General features: G+C 37.9%; 1 protein-coding gene across 3 annotated transcripts in view; it reads left to right on the forward strand.

Annotated features, from left to right (window-relative positions):
- Eda (ectodysplasin A) overlaps positions 1-18,568 on the forward strand; it is a 363,231-nt gene that overhangs the window by 279,018 nt on the left and 65,645 nt on the right. For all 3 annotated transcript variants that reach the window (XM_038316536.1, XM_038316537.1, XM_038316538.1), the window contains exon 2: positions 3,312-3,417. In XM_038316536.1, the coding sequence (XP_038172464.1) occupies positions 3,312-3,417 (106 nt within the window). The remainder of the gene's footprint in view (positions 1-3,311; positions 3,418-18,568) is intronic.

The raw sequence follows: 18,568 nt of genomic DNA on the forward strand, positions 1-18,568 counted from the left end.
TTCATTATCTTCTGCCTCAGCTTCCAGCATGCTGGGATTACAAATATTGGCTACCACGCCAGGCGTGTTTGAGATTTTATTTTAATTACTAATTTGATTTTATATTACTAGTGTTGTATTAGCTTATTTATATGGTTGTTTAAGTGACATTTCTGTGGGCCTGACCAGATTTATGCCGATTCTACAGGAAACTATATTTTATATTCCAGTCTAGTGACTCCAAAATACTAATCATTTGAAAGATGTGAAACTTCTGATATTCAACTGTGTGTGTCTGTATGTTCCGTGGGTGCATGTGTGAATATAGATGCATGTGTGAATGTGTGCATGTGGAAGCTCCCCAGTACTGGAATTACAAGTGCAGACTACTGCATTTGACTATTTTATCTGTGGCCTGAAGATTGAATTTAAGTCCTCATAGTTTCCTGACCAACTGAGCTATCTCCCAAACCCCCAAACACCAATTATTTTGCATACAAAAATATGTGTGTTAACTTTTTTATTTTTTGACAATTTCTTACATATATACAATGTACTATAATCATATTCTCTGATGTGGGAATCCCCTCTGTATGCTGTGAATATGTTTTATTTCCATTGGTTAACAAAGAAGCTGCTTTGGCCTATGGCAGGACAGAGTATAGGTAGACAGGGATACTAAACTGAAAGCAGGGAGAAAGAAGGCAAAGTTAGGCAGTTGCCATGTAGCTGCTGAAAGAGAAAGATACCAGAACCTTACTGGTAAACCATAAGCCTCATGGCAAAATATAAAATGATAGAAATGGGTTAATTTAAGTTGTAAGAGATCGCTAGGACTATGCCTAAGCCATTGGCCAAACTGTGTTGTAATTAATATAGTTTCTGTGTGATTATTCAGGTCTGGTGGCCAGGAAACAAAAGTACAGTCTCTATTTACAATTCTCTTTCTGTTATCCTCTCTTATTCCCACTCCTAATGACTCCATTCTTCCTCCAAGCTAGTCCCCCTTCAACTTTCATGTCTACTTTGTGATACACTGAGTTTAATTGGGCTTGATTTACTGGACTATGGCAACTTACCAGAGGCTATATTACTGAGGGAAAAAAACTCTCCTTCGCCCAACAGCCATTAACTGCCAATAGTTCCTCAGGGAGGGGGTTGGAATATCATGAGCCTCTCCCCATACATAATAGAATATTGAAGGACCCAATCTTGTGTTGATAACCATAGCTATTATATGTTCATATATATATAATGGGCATGTCATATACAGAAGGCAATATTTCGCAACACTCTTCCCCATCTTCTAGCTCTTACATTCTTTCTGGCCCCTTTTCTAAGATGTTGCCTGGACCTTGGAGAGAGTAATATAGAGTCCTGTTTAGGAGTAAGCACTCAACAGTCACTTTTATCTGCACGTTAGCTAGTTATGAGTCACTGCACTAACTTCTACCTACTGAACCAAACCTTTTCTAAAGACTGAGAGAACCACTAGTCTATAGATATCAGTATACATACTTAGAAGGCAATTTAGGTGCATGTTCATTTAGCAAAACATCAAGATAGGAAGCTTCTCCCTAGTACCTGTGACTCCCCCAACCATGGGCTTTTGACTGGATTTCAACTACCAGGCATTTCCTCCTGTGGGGTAGGCCTCAAATCCAATCAAAAAGCTATTGGTTGCCATCAACTATTGTACCAGTGGACATATCTTATCTTAATGGTCAGTTTTTTGTGTGTAGGGTGACAAAGACCATTGATGATAATTCTTCTTCCTAAACAGCCTGCATAGTAACTTCCGGTACTATAAATGTTCGGCAGCAGGGAGGATGCTTCTAACTCATTTTCAGATTGATTCTGTGTGTCCTCTAACCTAAATGTGTGCTGTATTCAGCAAAAGGGTTTTAACCATCTAGTTCTAGCAGGTAACCAAGAGCAATGGCAACAGCCTGTATTGTTTTAGGAGACTTTTTGGAAAGTCTTTCTTTCCGGAAAATGACTATTTCAAGTGGATCAGCCTAAATGTTTTTAAATGTGATATGATTAATAATCTATAGATTGCACACATTCATTTATTGTTTGATAGTTAATCAGTGAAAGTATCCTCCTAGATGTCTGTGCCTTAAGGCTACTGTATATAATTGTTTAACACAAACAATAAATCATGGGTATTTGAAGAAAGTTTGTGTAGACTGTTAGGGTTTTCTTGGGTCCAACCCAGTTTTTTAACTAGAAATTCACCAGACATGAGGACTCTGGGATTATTATTTTTTCCAAATAACAATAGAATGTTTCAAAATAATGTACTTAAAATAGCAATATCTAACACTTATTGAGTATGTATTACATGAAATGGTTACTGTGATGATCCTACATCTGCTTTATGAGTAAAGTGCTATTATCATCCCTGTTTTCAAACGAGGAAATTAAAACTTAAGAAACTTGTTCAAGGTTACACAGATAGCAAGTGATAGCATTGGGTTTAGAATCACTCAAGTCTAAAACTGTCCATTGTTTACCTTAGGCACATCTTTTCACCTCAAGGATATGTTTAAGCTATGATTATTGTTAGTGAAAGCAGACCCATTCACATAAAAAACGTATTATATTTCTATAAGCAATGGTTATAAGGCATTAGAGGACCAAATATTAGATGAGGACCTTTTAATGCAAGACTTACTTTTTTTCAGATACATTACTGTATAAAAACTTAGTAATTGAGTGATAACTAGTTTAGATTTTCCTTTAAAACTTACAGAATAGAAAAAAATAATCTACTGCTGTTTTTCATTGAACTGAGTCTTATAGAGCACATGTTCTGATGGGGTTGGGAAAGGCAGTGGATTAGTGTACACTTTATCTTGACTTAACTCCTAGAAGAGAGTTGACATACATGACACATCACGGTTGGGTTCTCCCCACTCTAGAAACAAATTAAAAGCAGAGCAAAAGTAAGAAATATAACAAAATCCAATGCATATGATAATAAAGTTCAAGGGGTAATAGAAAATCCAAGGCTAGTTCTGGATAGCCATCAGCAATGTGGGAGGAGAATTAGAAATTTGTGGCAAACACCAGAAGTTTGTGAACAAATGTAACCCTAAGGGATTTCTCATAGCTATTCAGAGAGGCTTTGGAGATTAACAAGTGTCATGCCTACATGATTAGAATAGTAATGATTCCATTCATTGGAAAAGTGGAAGGAAAGATGAGCTCAGATTTTAGATATATTGAATTTAAGGTAAAGAAGGACTATCTGTTGAAAGACAGCTAGTTGGTTTCTAATGTTGGCTATAGCTAACATAAGACATATCTACTTATTAATTTTACAGATGGCCCTTCTGAATTTCTTCTTTCCTGATGAAAAGGCATATTCTGAAGAGGAAAGTAGGCGTGTTCGCCGCAATAAAAGAAGCAAAAGTGGTGAAGGAGCAGATGGTGAGTCTACTCAAGTGATCCTTTATCACTCTGACTTTTGAAATGTTAATAAAAACACTCTTTAGCACTCTTGTGTTATCCAAAGATCACTGGTTTCTCCAGCCTATCCTGCTGAGCAGTCCTTTGCCATAGAACTAACAATGGAAGGATCCTCTAACCCCAGATACTCTCAATCCCTTTTCAGTATGCTTGGAGGACCATGGTAGCCAAGGGCCATGGTAGCATTTATGTCCCTAAAGGGCACTCTCCCTAAAGACGTCATCTCTCCTGAGGACATACCATATTTGCCATGTTCCCCAAGAAAATTTAATCCTATTTTTGGAACTGATAGTGTTTTGCCAGTCTATCATTTATATGATGCATTATTTCCAATGAAAAGTATAACAATTTTGGTATCTGTTACTATGTCCAAATATAAACTAAAGCATGTATCATTACTCTGTAAGTTCCTTGAGAACAAGGATCCAGTTCTTTTTATATGACCTTAGAATTTGGTCTAATATTTGCCTCACTGTGTTGTAATGGAACTCGACAGTGTTTACTATCCCTTCAGCTAGGCAGTGATTTACCCGTGGAAAGCATTGCCATTGTGGGTGGAATAGCTTTGAGTTAACTAGTAAAACATTCGGTTGGATGACAAAATGTTGAGGTAGCTCCTGGGCTAGGTCTTTGAATCACTGTATTTCAATGTTACTCTGTCAGTTGACAGAACACTACCCCTTTGGCCAGAGGTTTATAGGAAACATAGCTCTGGGCTGTTGAAAAGCCATCTGGATTCAAAGACAGTGTGTCTGGCTACATCTGCTGATGATATGTGTCTATAGGGGGTTACAAAGCAATATGATTTTATAAAGATGAAAATGAGATTTTTAAGCTGACATTTGTCAATGTGAGTAGGGGCCAATGATTGAAGCAGTTCCAAAAAATGGAATCAGTTGAAGATAGGGGCTAGTACTGCCTTAGAGTTAAGGATAAAGAGTACCTGGGGATCATAGAATTGTCTACGGTATTTAATCTTTCGCCTAGGAGGCTATAAAACCATTTCTTTAGATGTGATGAGTGTCTCATTTAGTTAAAAGGTGACAAGCCAATCCAAGTCTACTTTTGAAAGCCATTCTTGTTATTCTGCCAACTATGTACTGTGTTTATCCAACACATCCTTCAAATATTTACTGAGTAAATACAGCCAATTTATATCACACTAGGCTAGAAGCAGTAAGAATATCTGTGTTTGTTTGGTTAATGTCTCTATTCTTACTGCCTAGAAAAGAACTTGGTACATGACAGACCTCAATGAATATTTCTTGTTCCCCAGGGGGCTTTACTTCGATAGCACAGATAAACAGAAAACAAAGTTTGCGTTGATAAGTGCTGTGAGGAAAACTACAGCCATGAAACAAGGAGATTGGTAATAATAAAGTAGACTATGTGGTGACCAAGGGCGGGCTCTGTGATAAGGGAGCAGTTGGGAAGGGACCTGAGTGAAATGAAGGTAAGCCAAGTAGATTCCTGAGGGGGGAAAAGCAACCAGAATCAAAACAAAACAAACCTCCCCTGAAACAGAGAATGCACAGTGTGTTTCAGGAAGATCAGCGGGACTGGGATATGAATAAGAGAAATAAAGGCCATGAGGGCAGACAGTAAAACTCACTCTACAGCCTTTACAGCCTGGGGAGCCAAGGTCTTTACTGGCTTCTTGGCTCTAATTTCTTATTCCTCGTGTAGTGGGGGGCTATTGAATGAGTTTGAAGAGGAATGACAAGATTTGACTTGGACTTTAATAGAATCCTTCTGATTTCTCTATTGAAAATGATTTAGAAAGAGCAGGAGAAGGGAGACCCAAAGGGGACAATATCCAGGCAAGAGATGATAGTGGCTTAGAATAGGGTGGAAACAGTATAGTTGGTAGGAAATGGTATGATTTTAGAAGGGTTTTGAAGAAATGACTAATCAGATTTTGAGATTTATCAAAGGATATGAAAGACAGAGAAGAGCTGAGAATGACCTCGAGAGTTTGGGATATAAAGAACGAAATGAGTAGAATTTGCTATTTCCGAGGTGGAGAAGAAAGGGAGAAGATGTATAGAGGTGTGCGGAGTGAGTTAAGAATTTAGAAGTTAGACTAGCGGGAAAAGAGGGGATGGGTAGAAGAGGGAGGGTACCAGTGATGAATACAGTCAAAGTGCATGGCATACTTAAAGAAATTGTCTTTCTGAAACTAGTCACAATGTACAATGAATATATATTAGTATTTTTAATTAAAAATACCAAAACATAAAAGAATTTATTTAGGCCTGTTAAATTTGGGTTGCCTGTTTAGACTGCCAAACAGATATAATTCAGCATCACTATCTCAAGATAATGAGCTGACTTTGTTTTATACAAATAAAGAACTTTCAAGATAATGAGCTGAGTCTGTTTTATACAAGTAAAGAAAAAAGTGAGTCTATCAGCAATTAATATTAAATCCATAGTTATTTGATATGTTACAATACAAATTAAGATAGCTATCTCAAGTTTCCCTCACAAGTGTCAAAGAAAAGTGATTTGCCTTAAGTAGTTAAGAAATTATTTCAGAAGGAAAACATTTTTCAAAGATTCAAAACAGGAAGAAGGGCCAGCAGGATGGCTTCACAGTTAGAGGTGCTTACTACAAGGCTGACAGTCTGAGTTCACCCCAAGGGCCCACATGGCAGAAGGAAAGAACCCACTTCTGCAAGTTGTTCTCTGACTGCCCCTTGTTTCTTAACAGGTGCACGTGCTATACACACACACACGCACACACACATACACACAGACACTAAAAACAGAAACCTTTAAAACATAGCAGGAAACAACAGTTCTAAATTTGTTTTAGTTTTGTAACCTATAGTCCTCAGACTGCTTCAATTCCCCAGCTAGTTTAGAGTTATTCAGTAAGTTTTCTCTACGCAGTTGAAAGGAACGAAAACATGAGCAAGGCCTCAGGGAAGCTTACAGAGAAATTTTGGTAAAGGAGCTGATAGATTTATAGGCAATAGAGATAAGGGTGAGCACATATAGGGTAATGTGGCGGGTTCCTAGATTTTCATAGAAGATTGACAGCATTTCTCCCCAAAAGAGAGAATATTAGCTGAGGAAATATTTCCATAATATTGACCTGTAGGCAAGTCCGTGAGGTTTTAATGATTAAGGATTGATGTGGGAGGGCCTAGCTCACTGTGGACAGTGCCACTTCTGGGCTGGTGAGCAAGCAAGTTGAAAAAGCCATGAAGAGCAAGCCACTAAGTTGCATTCTTTCATGGCCTCTGCTCCAGTTCCTACTTCCAAGATCCTGACCTGACTACCTGTCCTGACTGTTCCACAACCTGAGAGTTGGAAGAAGAAATAAATCCTTTTCTTCCCCAAGTTGCTTTTCATCATGGTGTTTTATTATACCACTAGAATCCAGAACTAAGACACTGACTTTCCTGGTCCATTGGTCTCTTAAACTAGGTGATTAGAAGCATAATATAGGCACTGTCTGTCTTGCCTTCAAGAGACAAGCAGAGCCATAAAGATGGCTCAAAGAGTAAAGGCACTTGCTGCCAAGCCTGAAGACCTGAGTTTAATCTTCTGTGCCTACATTTTACAGGAGAGAACTGACTCCTAAAATGTGTTCTCTTCCATTCACATGTGTGCATGCGCGTGTGTGCACGCACGCACACACACACACACACACACACACACACACACACACACATATATATATATATATGGAAAGAGAAGGGGGGCTGGAGAACTGGCTCAGCAGTTAAGAGCATTTGCTGCTCTTACGGAGGACCTAGATTTAGTTCCCACACTGGGCAGCTCACCATCACATGTAACTCCTATTGCAGGTGATCTGACACCCTCTTCTGACCTCTGAGGGTATGTCCATGCATGCACTGTACTACATTACACTCAGGTACACACACATACATGGAAAATTAATTAATTAACATAGTAAATATTAGCTTCTCTTTTAAAAATACATCTGTCTCCAGGATGTATTTCTAACCCACAATTTAAAAGTGTTTGGATTCATCTGTTTCTCAATTCTGAGTACTCTAAGTGAAGGCATTGATTCATAAATAGCAGTCACAAACACAAGGTTATTTTCTCTCCAATATAAATCTTGTGATGTTATAGCAAATCTTGAAAATGAATTTTTTTGTTTTAAATTTAAAATTTTTTATTAGCATAGATGCTTTTCCTGCAAGTGTGTCTGTCTATGCACCATGTGTGTGCAGTTCCCATGGAGATCAGAATTGGTGTCAGGTCCCCTGAAACTGGCAATACAGAATGTTATTAGATGTCATGTGGATGCTGGGAATTGAACCCCGGTTGTCTGCATAGGCAGCCAGCTTCTGTTCTCCATATCTATATTAAATTCATTTCTCTTGAGTTGGTCAGAATTTTTCTGAATAGTTTTTGAGTATCTGAGATTTCAGGGTCCTTGTCGTTCTATAAGAAAAACATGATAATTTCCTGGTATCTTCTGAGGCACAATACATACAGAAATCTGTGTCAATATTTCCTGATTAAGCCCATTCTCTGAAGTCATAACTGCTCTGAGTGACTTGCTTAGCCATCTCTTGCAGGGAACTACATGAACTATAGAATGTATTCAGGGGTCCGTGAGGTCTTAAAATCTGATAATGTATACCAAGGATTATTAAGGAGTTTCCATAGTTTGCAAATACTATTTTTTAAACATTTTGTTCTCTTCCTATAGGAGCAACGTCAGGAATCAATGAAAAAAATCAATTAATGTCTCTCCACAACCTTCGTTCCCTAGTATTCCTGTCTTCCTAAGTGGAAGAAGTGCAGGATAGTATGATAGGAAAGGAACTTGAACAAGTTGCAGTCTGTAGATTCTAATCCTGATATCCCCACTATATTATCTGCCTGTGATCTTGGAGAAGTGACATTTCTCTGAGCTTCCATTTTCTTGTCTATAAAATCGCGACGATGAACAGTCATGCAGTTACTGTATTGATCCAAAGTGTCGATGGATTGAAAAAAAATAACCTTTGGAAATTACTAAATACTGGTACTGTGTTCTCTCAAGCATTGTTATTACTCTAGTAGACAACAATTATAATTCAGCAGTGATGCTGTTTTTCAGCAAAGTGCTCTTTCTTCTCATTGGTGTTATTCCTTAGAATAGCCCAAAGGAGCCATGGGCTGGAAGACTCTAAGCCTCAGATTCTGGCCTACCTCGTCACAACAAATGGCTGATCACAGCTGCACATTTCTCCATGTCACTTCCTCACTCTGCCTGTCCATCTGTGTCCATCTGTCCACCTATAGTGTGTGTGTGTGTGTGTGTGTGTGTGTGTGTGTGTGTGTGTGTGTGTGCTGTGTCCATCCGTCCGTCCATCTGTCCCTCTTAGAAATTTTTCTTATTTGATATTTACTTTTGGGCTGATCAAAGAAGTTAGTATTTTTTCCTGCTATTATAAATGAGTAAGCAGAATAAATAAAGATTGAAATGTATCCTTTGTTTTTTATATTTTAAAAATAACAATGTAATGGTGTATGGCTACCATTAAATTGATACAGCTGGACATGAAAAGTTATGGCATCAGAGAAAACAGATGTTTTGTCTATACAGTTGTTAGCTAGTATTAAAAATTGCCCTTATTCTGGAAATGCTATTCTATTTATTGCTTCTCAGTGCTCCATCACCGGACTACTGTCAAATGAGAGAGACTCAAATCATTTTGATAACTGATAGAGTTTTGGAAGCTTATTTACAGGGTGAAATTTAAGCCTTTGAAAGCTTGCCGTGTGTGGACTTGAAGAGGATTGTTGATTTCAGCTGTAGACTCCCCAAGGTTGCCTGCTGTTTGTGGCTGCCAACAGCTTAAGGGCCCACATCAGAACACTCTAGAAAGTGGCTTTATATCAAGTAAGACATTAAGCAAGCCAAAATATCTTAACTTGCTCCTACTCCAAGATAGCGTTTAAAGCTATTTTCTTTGATAGAACTAGCCCCACAGTAAATTATCCCAATAGGGCATCACCATTAACACTTGGTTAACAAGAAGTTTTGAATAACAACTAATTTTTAGAATAACAAGAAGCCATCATTATTCTAGGCTCTGTAGTTGGCATAGCTACCACACTCCAATTCTTGTTTTATATATAGACTAAGTTGAGCTGAATATACGAGGTAAAAGTTTAAGTTTTTTGTCTCAGAAGACAACTATATCTGCTTTCTGTTGTTTGCAGTTCCTAAATTTTATATTACTACATAAAATCATGTACACGCATATGATATGGAAGTAAAAGTAAATGTCTAGGAGGCCAAAGAGCACTGAGAGGAGTGGAGAGAAGGAAGAGAAAGGAGAATAGGAGGGCATGGTGGGCAGAATATACTCAACATACAGTATATATTTGTATAAAAACCTAAAAAGTAAATTCAAATTTTTATAGAAGTTGAAGTTTCTTAAAAATATTCATTGGATTATTTTTTTGACAGTGCAATGTGGAGAATTAAACTTAGGGTCTTGCACATGCTAGACTAACAGTCCACCACTGAGCTACAGCCAGATCTCCTGGTCATAGGGTTTTTATAATTATAAAAACAGTACACATTCATTGTAAAAAAAAATTACATGTAACCAAGAGCCAGGCATGTTAGTACATGCCTGTTATGCCAGCTGTTTTGGAGGCTATCATTCATATTCAGGAGTTTGGAATGAGTTCGAACAACACAGCCATATCTATCTCAGATCAATAAATAAACATTTAATTAATGATGTTAGCAGTACAGAATTAGGTAAAGCAAGCTGACTATGCCATCCCAACTAGAAAAATGCTATAAAGGTAGTTTGCCTGAAGGGACAATGAGCCCGGATGTCCTGAGGTTCTCTAAAGGTCCATCTGATCTTTTTTTCAGTATAGCTGTTAGTTCCTCAGTATGAGGGAGATTTGTGATCTCTAAGCCAAGAGACTTGGGTTCTAATCACAATGTCATTAATAGTTTACCAATAACTCCTATTTCACATCTTCCACGTTAGTTTATTCTGATGGGCTAGAACTATTAGTTCTAGCTGAAGTTCTGAGATAGATGTCAGAGATTCAAAACCATGTAAGGAATTTTTTTCAAGTATTTGCAACTCTATAAATTCTAATAATTGTATACCATGCTGAGAAAACTCTAGTGAATAGCTAATTTACTGATGAGAATTTATCATACTCCTCAAAAATACAGGGATAATAAAAGGATGCTGAATTACTACAATAGAAAGTCATTATTTCCTTCCAGTTCTGATGCAATTTCTAACTATTCCTGATTTCTATAATATTGTAATAATATCTAGGCTAGCTTTAACCAATTAGATGGTGTCTGAACGATTAAAGACTCGGGATTTTTTTTTTGCATGGTCAATGAGTCTTTTCATTAGCATCCATGAAGAGGCTCAGTAAGGAATAAAAGCATGCAAATGGATTTAAGAAGTGAAGGATAAGAATGTTAATCTGTCAGCTAAGTGGTGAAGTGTTTCTGTATGGCTCCTCAAAATATCGTAAACAGATGTAGATGTGTAGGCAGAAGGCGTCTGTTGGCTCACCCTGCCTTATTTAGATTCTACTTCTTAACCTTCTAAGCCTCTTTGGCCTGTAAAGCTAAGGAACGTCTATACATTGTTGTTGTTGTTCTATATGTTGTTGTTGCTGCTGCTGCTGCTGCTGTTTTAATTAATATAGTGCATGTTTATTTAGTGCATGTTAATTTAGTGCTATTAAGTACAGTGTTTATTGCTCATTGCTCTAGATACTAGGGACATACTGGTGAATAAGATTAGCCCTTAGATCCCCTTTACCAAATTCACAGTAGATGATTATAATGTAGTATACTAAGTGGTACAATGAGGTAAGCATGGGGCATTATTAAACACACTGATACCTGATCTAAACTTAAGTCAAAGAAAGTCCCCTAATGAGGGTAACTGAACTACAACCTGAAAAATGCCAGAAGTAGCCAAATGAAGACTTAGAATAAATTTAAAAAGTTTTGCATAAAAAGTCAACTTGACTCATGAGACAACATAGAGGACCCTAAGAGACACACGTGTTTCTAAATAGGAAGAAGAAAAGACAAGATCTCCTGAGTAAATTGGAAGTGTGGGGATCACAGGAGAGGGTAGAAGGGAAGAGAGGAAGAATGGAGGGGAGTGGAGAAAAATGTGTAGCACAATAAAAACAATAAAAAAGAGAAAAAGAAACTGAAAGAATGATGTTGGAGGTGTTTCCCTCCAATTCTACCTTCTCTGGGACTTTTATCATGAAGGCATGTTGATTTTTGTCAAAGGCTTTTTCTGTACTATTGAAATGATCAGGTAGTTTGTCTTTAAGTCCATTTATATGATTTACTAATTCATTGACTTCTATATTGAACACCTGAATCTTTGGGATAAAGCCAACTTGATTATGGCAGATGATCTTTTTAATATGTGCCTATATTCAGCTTGCAGGTATTTTATTGAGGATTTTTACAACTATGTTCATCAGAGGTATTAGCCTGTAGTTTTCATTCTTTGTTGCATCTTTCCCTGGTTTGGACATTGAAAAACTTCTGTGGAGTTTGTTCCTAGAAGCAACCAGTTCTCTGTCTCCGCGTCCATTCCCCTTCTGTAGCTCTTCATATAGGTGTGGAACCACACGAAATTTCCCCTGTTGGCATTGGCATGTCATTATACTGGTCTTGTTCAGACAACTATATTGTTGAGTGTTCATAAGTGCATTTCCTATGTCATATCTAGGGGATATGATCTATAACAGGTGCCCTGGGTCTCTGTCTCTTACAATCTTTCCACCAATATCTTCCATGATTTTCCCTGATCCTTAGGCTTAGGGTTGCATTGCAGATGTAACAGTTGGGCATCCCACAATCACTTATTCCCTGCATTTTGACTAGTTTTGTATCTCTGTAATAGTCTCTATCTGTTGCAAAAATAAACTTCTTTGATGAGAGGTGAAAGGTACACTTACCTGTGGTTTTAAGGATAGGCCTTTAGAAAACAGTAAGAAATTGTTTTGGTTTAGGAAACAGGTAGTAGTATATTCTCTGGGTCTATGATCTTTCTAGCCATCGGTGGTTAACTAACTTTACAGTACCAGGTATGAATTCCCTACTGTTGAACAGGCCTTAAGTCCAATTGTACAGATGTTGGTTATCCCTGAGATAAAAGTGCCACTACTTCACCACTGTGGATATCTTGTAAGTTCAATCATTGTTGTGGCTCATAAGCTTTACAAATTGGTATGATTATTGTTTGCTTTTCTCCATTTGTAACATAGCACCTACTGATACTATGAAAGCCACTTCTCAGGGAAGAGGCTTCCAGGTCCAGCTTGATCTCTCCAAGTCCCATGTCCAAAGTTGTGTGTTGTCTTTAGTAATTGGGCCTTACCTTCAAATTATGAGAGGCAACCAAAGGCAATGGCAGTAGTCTATGTTTTGGGAGTCTTCTTAGACTAGACATATGCACATAGAAGCAAATCTAAATGCACTCAGTAGGTTATATATACATGTGTGCATATATACATATGCATATATATGTAATGATAATAAATAAGAGATCGTGAATTTGAGGAGGCAGAACTAAGGGGAAATGGAAAAGCTGAAGTGATGTACATGCAATGCTCATGTATAAAATTTTCAAAAAATATCAACCCAATTTCTTTAAAAGGGAATAAGAAGCTTCAGGAAGCTTTGAGGACCGGGGCTGCGCTGGTGTCTTTCACCATCCTGAGCACCATGGTCTAGGCTGATGGCCATTGCTCATGTTACCACAGGGGTCATAGGAACAATGAGTCTGGAGATCTGAGAGCTATACTGAGCCAGCCCTGTCCCTCACCAGTCCCCAGATAACTGACTCTGCCCCTTGCTGGACACTATAGTAAGAGAGCTAGTGCTGCCCCCCAGTGTGAGAGCTGACCCCAACACTCTGGAGAGATAGTCCCATCCTGCACTAAAAGTGTGGGAGAGGTGGCTCCAGTGGCATGGGCCTAGGAAAGCTGGCTCTGCTCATCACCTGAGGGGGTGGTCCCAATGGCCTAGACCAACCAGCTCAACTCTCTCCCAGACCCACATCCTGGGCCTTGGGTCAGCCCACCCTAACCACTGCCCCATCTTTGACCTACTGGAGTACGTGAAGGGACTGGTTCTGCCAAGTGATAATCACAGGATCTTCGTGATCTGATGCAACAACAGGATATCTGAGAGTTTTGATGAAGGCCCAGCCCAGTGATGATAGTGTGCCAGAGACCAACAACTCATTGCAATGAACATTTTGTTTGTTGGGCTGGTTGGACAAAAGGGGTGTGTCTCAGATGGCAAAAGGGGTGTGGCTCCAGATACCATTAGGATGAATGAAGAGGTGTTGAAAAGATGGAGGAGCATGGTGGGTTTTGGTTGTTTTGCTTTTAATTAATTTGGGGGGGGGGCATACTGCAGGGGTGAGGAGCAGATATGGAGGGACTGGGAGGTAAGTGGGATTGGGGTGCATGATATAAATTTTCCAAAGAATCAATGAAGATTATTTTTAAAAAGGGGATAAGAAGGCGTTTGTATGAGTAGAGTATAGAGATCTAAAGGGGAAGTGATGATAAATGAGCTGTCTAGTGTGAATAGATCATTCAGGACTTTGGAATCCATTTTATGGAGCGAAGAAACTCCTAAAGGCAATGGAGAAGCACAAGATCAATGCCAAGAATAGATTATATGGCTTGTGTCTTTAAATACTAAATGCACATAATCTGATCCAGCAGGTCCACTTCTATTTCTAGAAATACTCACACATGGAAAATCATTTCTCAACAAAGATGTTCTTTGCTGTACGATTTGTAATATTATAGGACAGAAAATCACCTAAATGTCCATTATTTAGAAACTAGTTAAAATGTGAAAATCTGCAACATAAAAGTGGTTGTTTCTGAGAAAGAAGATCAAGTTTTTGCAGCCGGTGTGAGAGGAAACTGACTTAATGTCCATATTCTTTTTGTTTGTTAGCTTGGCATTTCCAAAAGTTTTAAATAAAAAATAAAATGTAATTTTGAAAATAAATAAAACATGCTTAATGATGATGGTGCATGTCTTTAATCCCAGCAGTCAGGAAGCAGAAGCAGGTGAATCTCTGAATTCGAGGCCAGCCTGGTCTACAGAGTGAGTTCCAGGACAGTCAGGGCTATACAGTGAAACCCTGTATCAAAAAACAAATATAAATAGATAAACAAACAAACAGGAAAAACTTGCCACTTTTCTACCCAGAGCTAAACATATTACAACATCTCATAATATAATAATATGGTAATTAAGAGTTCAAATACATGGTTTGGTAGAATAAATATAAATTGTTGCAACCACTTTGTATATTAATCAAATTAAACATCATAATATATTTGGCATAGAGCTCATGGTTTGGAAAATCTTGCAAACGTGAGAATACTAATATACAGATCTTGAATACAAGGATGTCTCAACAGCAAAAGGAAGAACCACTTTAACATCTACAGTAATGGTTAAATTATGATATAGCCATACTATTGACTGCCATATAACTATTTAAATGAATGAGTTAGAGTTCTGTATGTGGGTCTGAAGGATTGACAGTGTTCTTTCTAATACTAGGCTTTTTAAAAAAGCAAATTCAAAAGTGATGCATATAATATGTTTTTATTTTTAGGAAAAAAGGGGAGGATATTTTAATCCATCAAAACGTTAGCATTAAAACAGTTGTAGAAAGAAACAGCATCAAACAGAAAATACTGGTAATCTCAAGTTGAAGGGGGCTGGGTGGAGATGGAATAGACTATAAAGTGATTACTTATGTAGTTCTGTATTATTTCAATTACAATAAGCATATATACTACTATACTATATAAAAACTTAATTAAAAGTGGGTAAAATAGGAGGAAAATGGACTGAAATGAGGCATAAAGAAACAGAGAAAGCACTCAGGAGGGTACTACTATATCATGACAGAAAGAATTGAGGGCGACTAAATTAGGGAGACAGCAATGGAGACTAGCAGGCAGATTAGTTAGTAAATGGAAAATTAGAGATTGGTTGTATGATTGAAAGAAGACAAAGATGTCAAGGAAGCCACCCAGGTTTCTAGTAAGGTGCTGTAGTATTCACTGAGATCAGGGGAGGAAGATGTGTGGTTTTACACAGGTTGAACTACAGATACCTCTGGGAAATGCAAGAGAAAACCTATAAGCAGTCTGAGATATGCATCTGAAGCAAAGAAAAGATATGAAGGCTGGCACTACAGATACAGAGATCATTAGTGTTAGGACTCTCAGTTCCAAGTGATAGACTGTTGGTCTAAACTGGCTTATAATTTTGTAAAGAGAAAAAAGAGGACTTATTGACTCATTTAACTGAAAAGACCTCAACGAAGCCGGAATGGAACCTTGCTTAACCTTGGGGCTTAAGTGATGTATGTCATCAGGACTTTTTCATCTATGCTTTCTCTTACACTGGCCTCCTTCTTCAGGCATGTTCTGTCTATGAAATGGCAAAAATAGCTGTTAGAAGCTCAGAGCTTATCTTAGCAGTTTAGAAAGAGTGTGCTTCATCCATCTGACTGAATTCAGTAAAAAAAAATGTTCTTGACAACACTGGTGACAGTAGTTTTAATGGAGAAGTTGGGGTATAAAGGTTCAGAATGAAGCCAAATGAAGAAGTATAAAGTACCAAATATAAATGAAAGGGAAAGAGAACAGACTAGAAATCTGAAAATTTTTAATGCCTATTATGTGCAAAGCCCCGTATTATTCTAGTTCTCCAAGGGATGTCAAACTGATGAAAACGTCGTTTCTTGGTTCTGGAACCCACAATCTTCATGGAAGAACACATCTTATAAGCATATTGATATATAAGGTTACAACGGCCAGTTAAATACATCTCTGAAGAGAAATACACAGTGACTGCCATATTATGCATTCATGTGACGATGAATAAGGTGATGTTTGAGTTGGATTTTTGGGTGGTTAATGGGACTTTGAAAGTTCATTTCTAGCAAAGGGAATAGCAAGCTCAAAGGCTAATGAATCCCCTTTATTTGCTAATTCTCTTGGGCATTCAGAACCTTGAAATAAAGACCAAGAAAAAACTTAACTACTGAACAGAGAAAGCGCAACAAGAGCTCCAAACAGCTGAGGGCACTTTCAAACACGCATTCTAGTGCTTAAAAAAATATGGTGCTTTAATCCCATATTTTCTCTGCCTCACTTTTCCTTTTCTATTTTCTCCATGCGCTTGAGAAATAAATATTAGCGAAATGAACAAAAGTTTTCCTAGTTACTGAATAGAAAATGGTTATTATTGGCAGGAGTGTTCATTCTTTGATCTTCAACCTGTCAACCTACAGGCAAGCAAAATACAGTTAGAGCAATGCTATAATTTAAAAGCAACAGTGGGCTCTGCCTCATTTGTTGTTCAGAACTCTCAGCTTAGCAGGCATAGATAGATCCTATGTCATTAACATGTTCACAAATGTAGACAGAGCTGATTGGAAATGGTCAAGTACTGAGGATGCTTTTCTATAGCCTTGTGAAATTTGGCTGCATTCTACCACTGTCTCCATTATACAACTTCTCTAATGACACGAGTGCTCTGGTGCATTAGGGCAGTCGTTTATAGGTCTACCCATCCTGAATTCTATATCTACTAAGCCAAGGGTCTAAGCAGCCTGCTCTCTGTCAGGTTAGGTATGCTAGAAGAAAGTGGCTTTATACATATCTGTTCTCCTTGTAGCAAAACAAGTCATGGGCCTGGGCTGTTGCCAGAAAGTTTATTGTGTCATCTTTAGAGATGAAATTCAGCTCATTATTATCTTATATTTTGCCAGAAGAACAGAAAAAAAAGACTGACTTAGTAATTTGCTATATTTTGATCCTAATCTGCTTAGAAATATGACTTCTTTAAAAGGAAATGGAAAATGTGTTTCTTATGATAGCTTCATGGTATCCCCTGAAAGGATGCTCAGTTATTGTAAATACAGCAATTTGACTCTCTCCTTGAATTTCAATGTATTTCATCTTTAAAAAATAAACTATGTTGTCAACACACAGTCATTGCAACCACAAAGTCACAGCAGCTGCAGATACCTACACTGGGTCTGCATAAGAGTAGGTCCATCAACAGGCAGGTATGGATGGAGGAGAGACTATGGGTGGTCCTTGCACTCACTGATGAACTATTTGCTGCAGATAGATTCAGGAAGAGGTGGAATCATTGACTTCAGTTATGTACCCAGTGATGATTTCACAGGCTCCAATGGATGGTTCCAATCCAGTGGTCATACAGAGATATAGTTAAATTAAATGAGTCACAAAACAAAACAAAATTCATGATTATGGGAAAGGGACAGGCATGGAGTAAGGAAGACTGATAAGAGGGGAACAAGTTAAGACAGGCTATAGGGGAAAGGTAATCAAAGTATGTTGTATACATTCATGAACTTGCCAAATTAAAAAATTAATAACAAAAAAATCTCAAATCTGATTTGTATGAAATAAATACTTCCGAAAATGGAATTTTGTACTTCAAGTCACACATTAGAAATCTCTATTTTGTTTAAAACAAAAACAAAACAAAAAACACTTCTCATGTGAATCATAAGGACACGGAGGCCAGAGAGACGGCTCAGCCATCATCAAGGTTAAAAGTACTTACAGCCAAGCCTGATGACTGGAGTTGGATCCCTGGATCCCATGTGGGAAAAAAAGAGCAGACTTTCCCAAACGTTGTCCTCTGAATGTCCACCATGGTATGTGTCCCCCAATGCACACACAAAATAAATAAATGCAGGAAAATAATTTTTAAGGATCCAGTATCTTAGTTTGCTTTCTGTCACTGTGATAAACACCATGACTAAAAAGCAAGTTGGGGAGGAAAAGTTTATTTCATCTTATAGATTGCAGTCCATTCTGAAAAAAGTTAAGACGGGAATTCAAGGCAGGAACCTGGAGACAGAAGCTGAAGGAGAGACCATGGAGGAATGCTGCTTACTGGCTTGCTTCCAGGCTCACATTCAGCTACCTTTCTTCAACATCTCCATAACCAAAGGTAGCACTGCCTATAGTGAGCTAGGTCTTCCATCAATTAACAATGAATTAAATACCCCCACAG

This window comes from Arvicola amphibius, chromosome X, assembly GCF_903992535.2.
Source record: "Arvicola amphibius chromosome X, mArvAmp1.2, whole genome shotgun sequence".
Lineage (NCBI taxonomy): Eukaryota > Metazoa > Chordata > Mammalia > Rodentia > Cricetidae > Arvicola > Arvicola amphibius.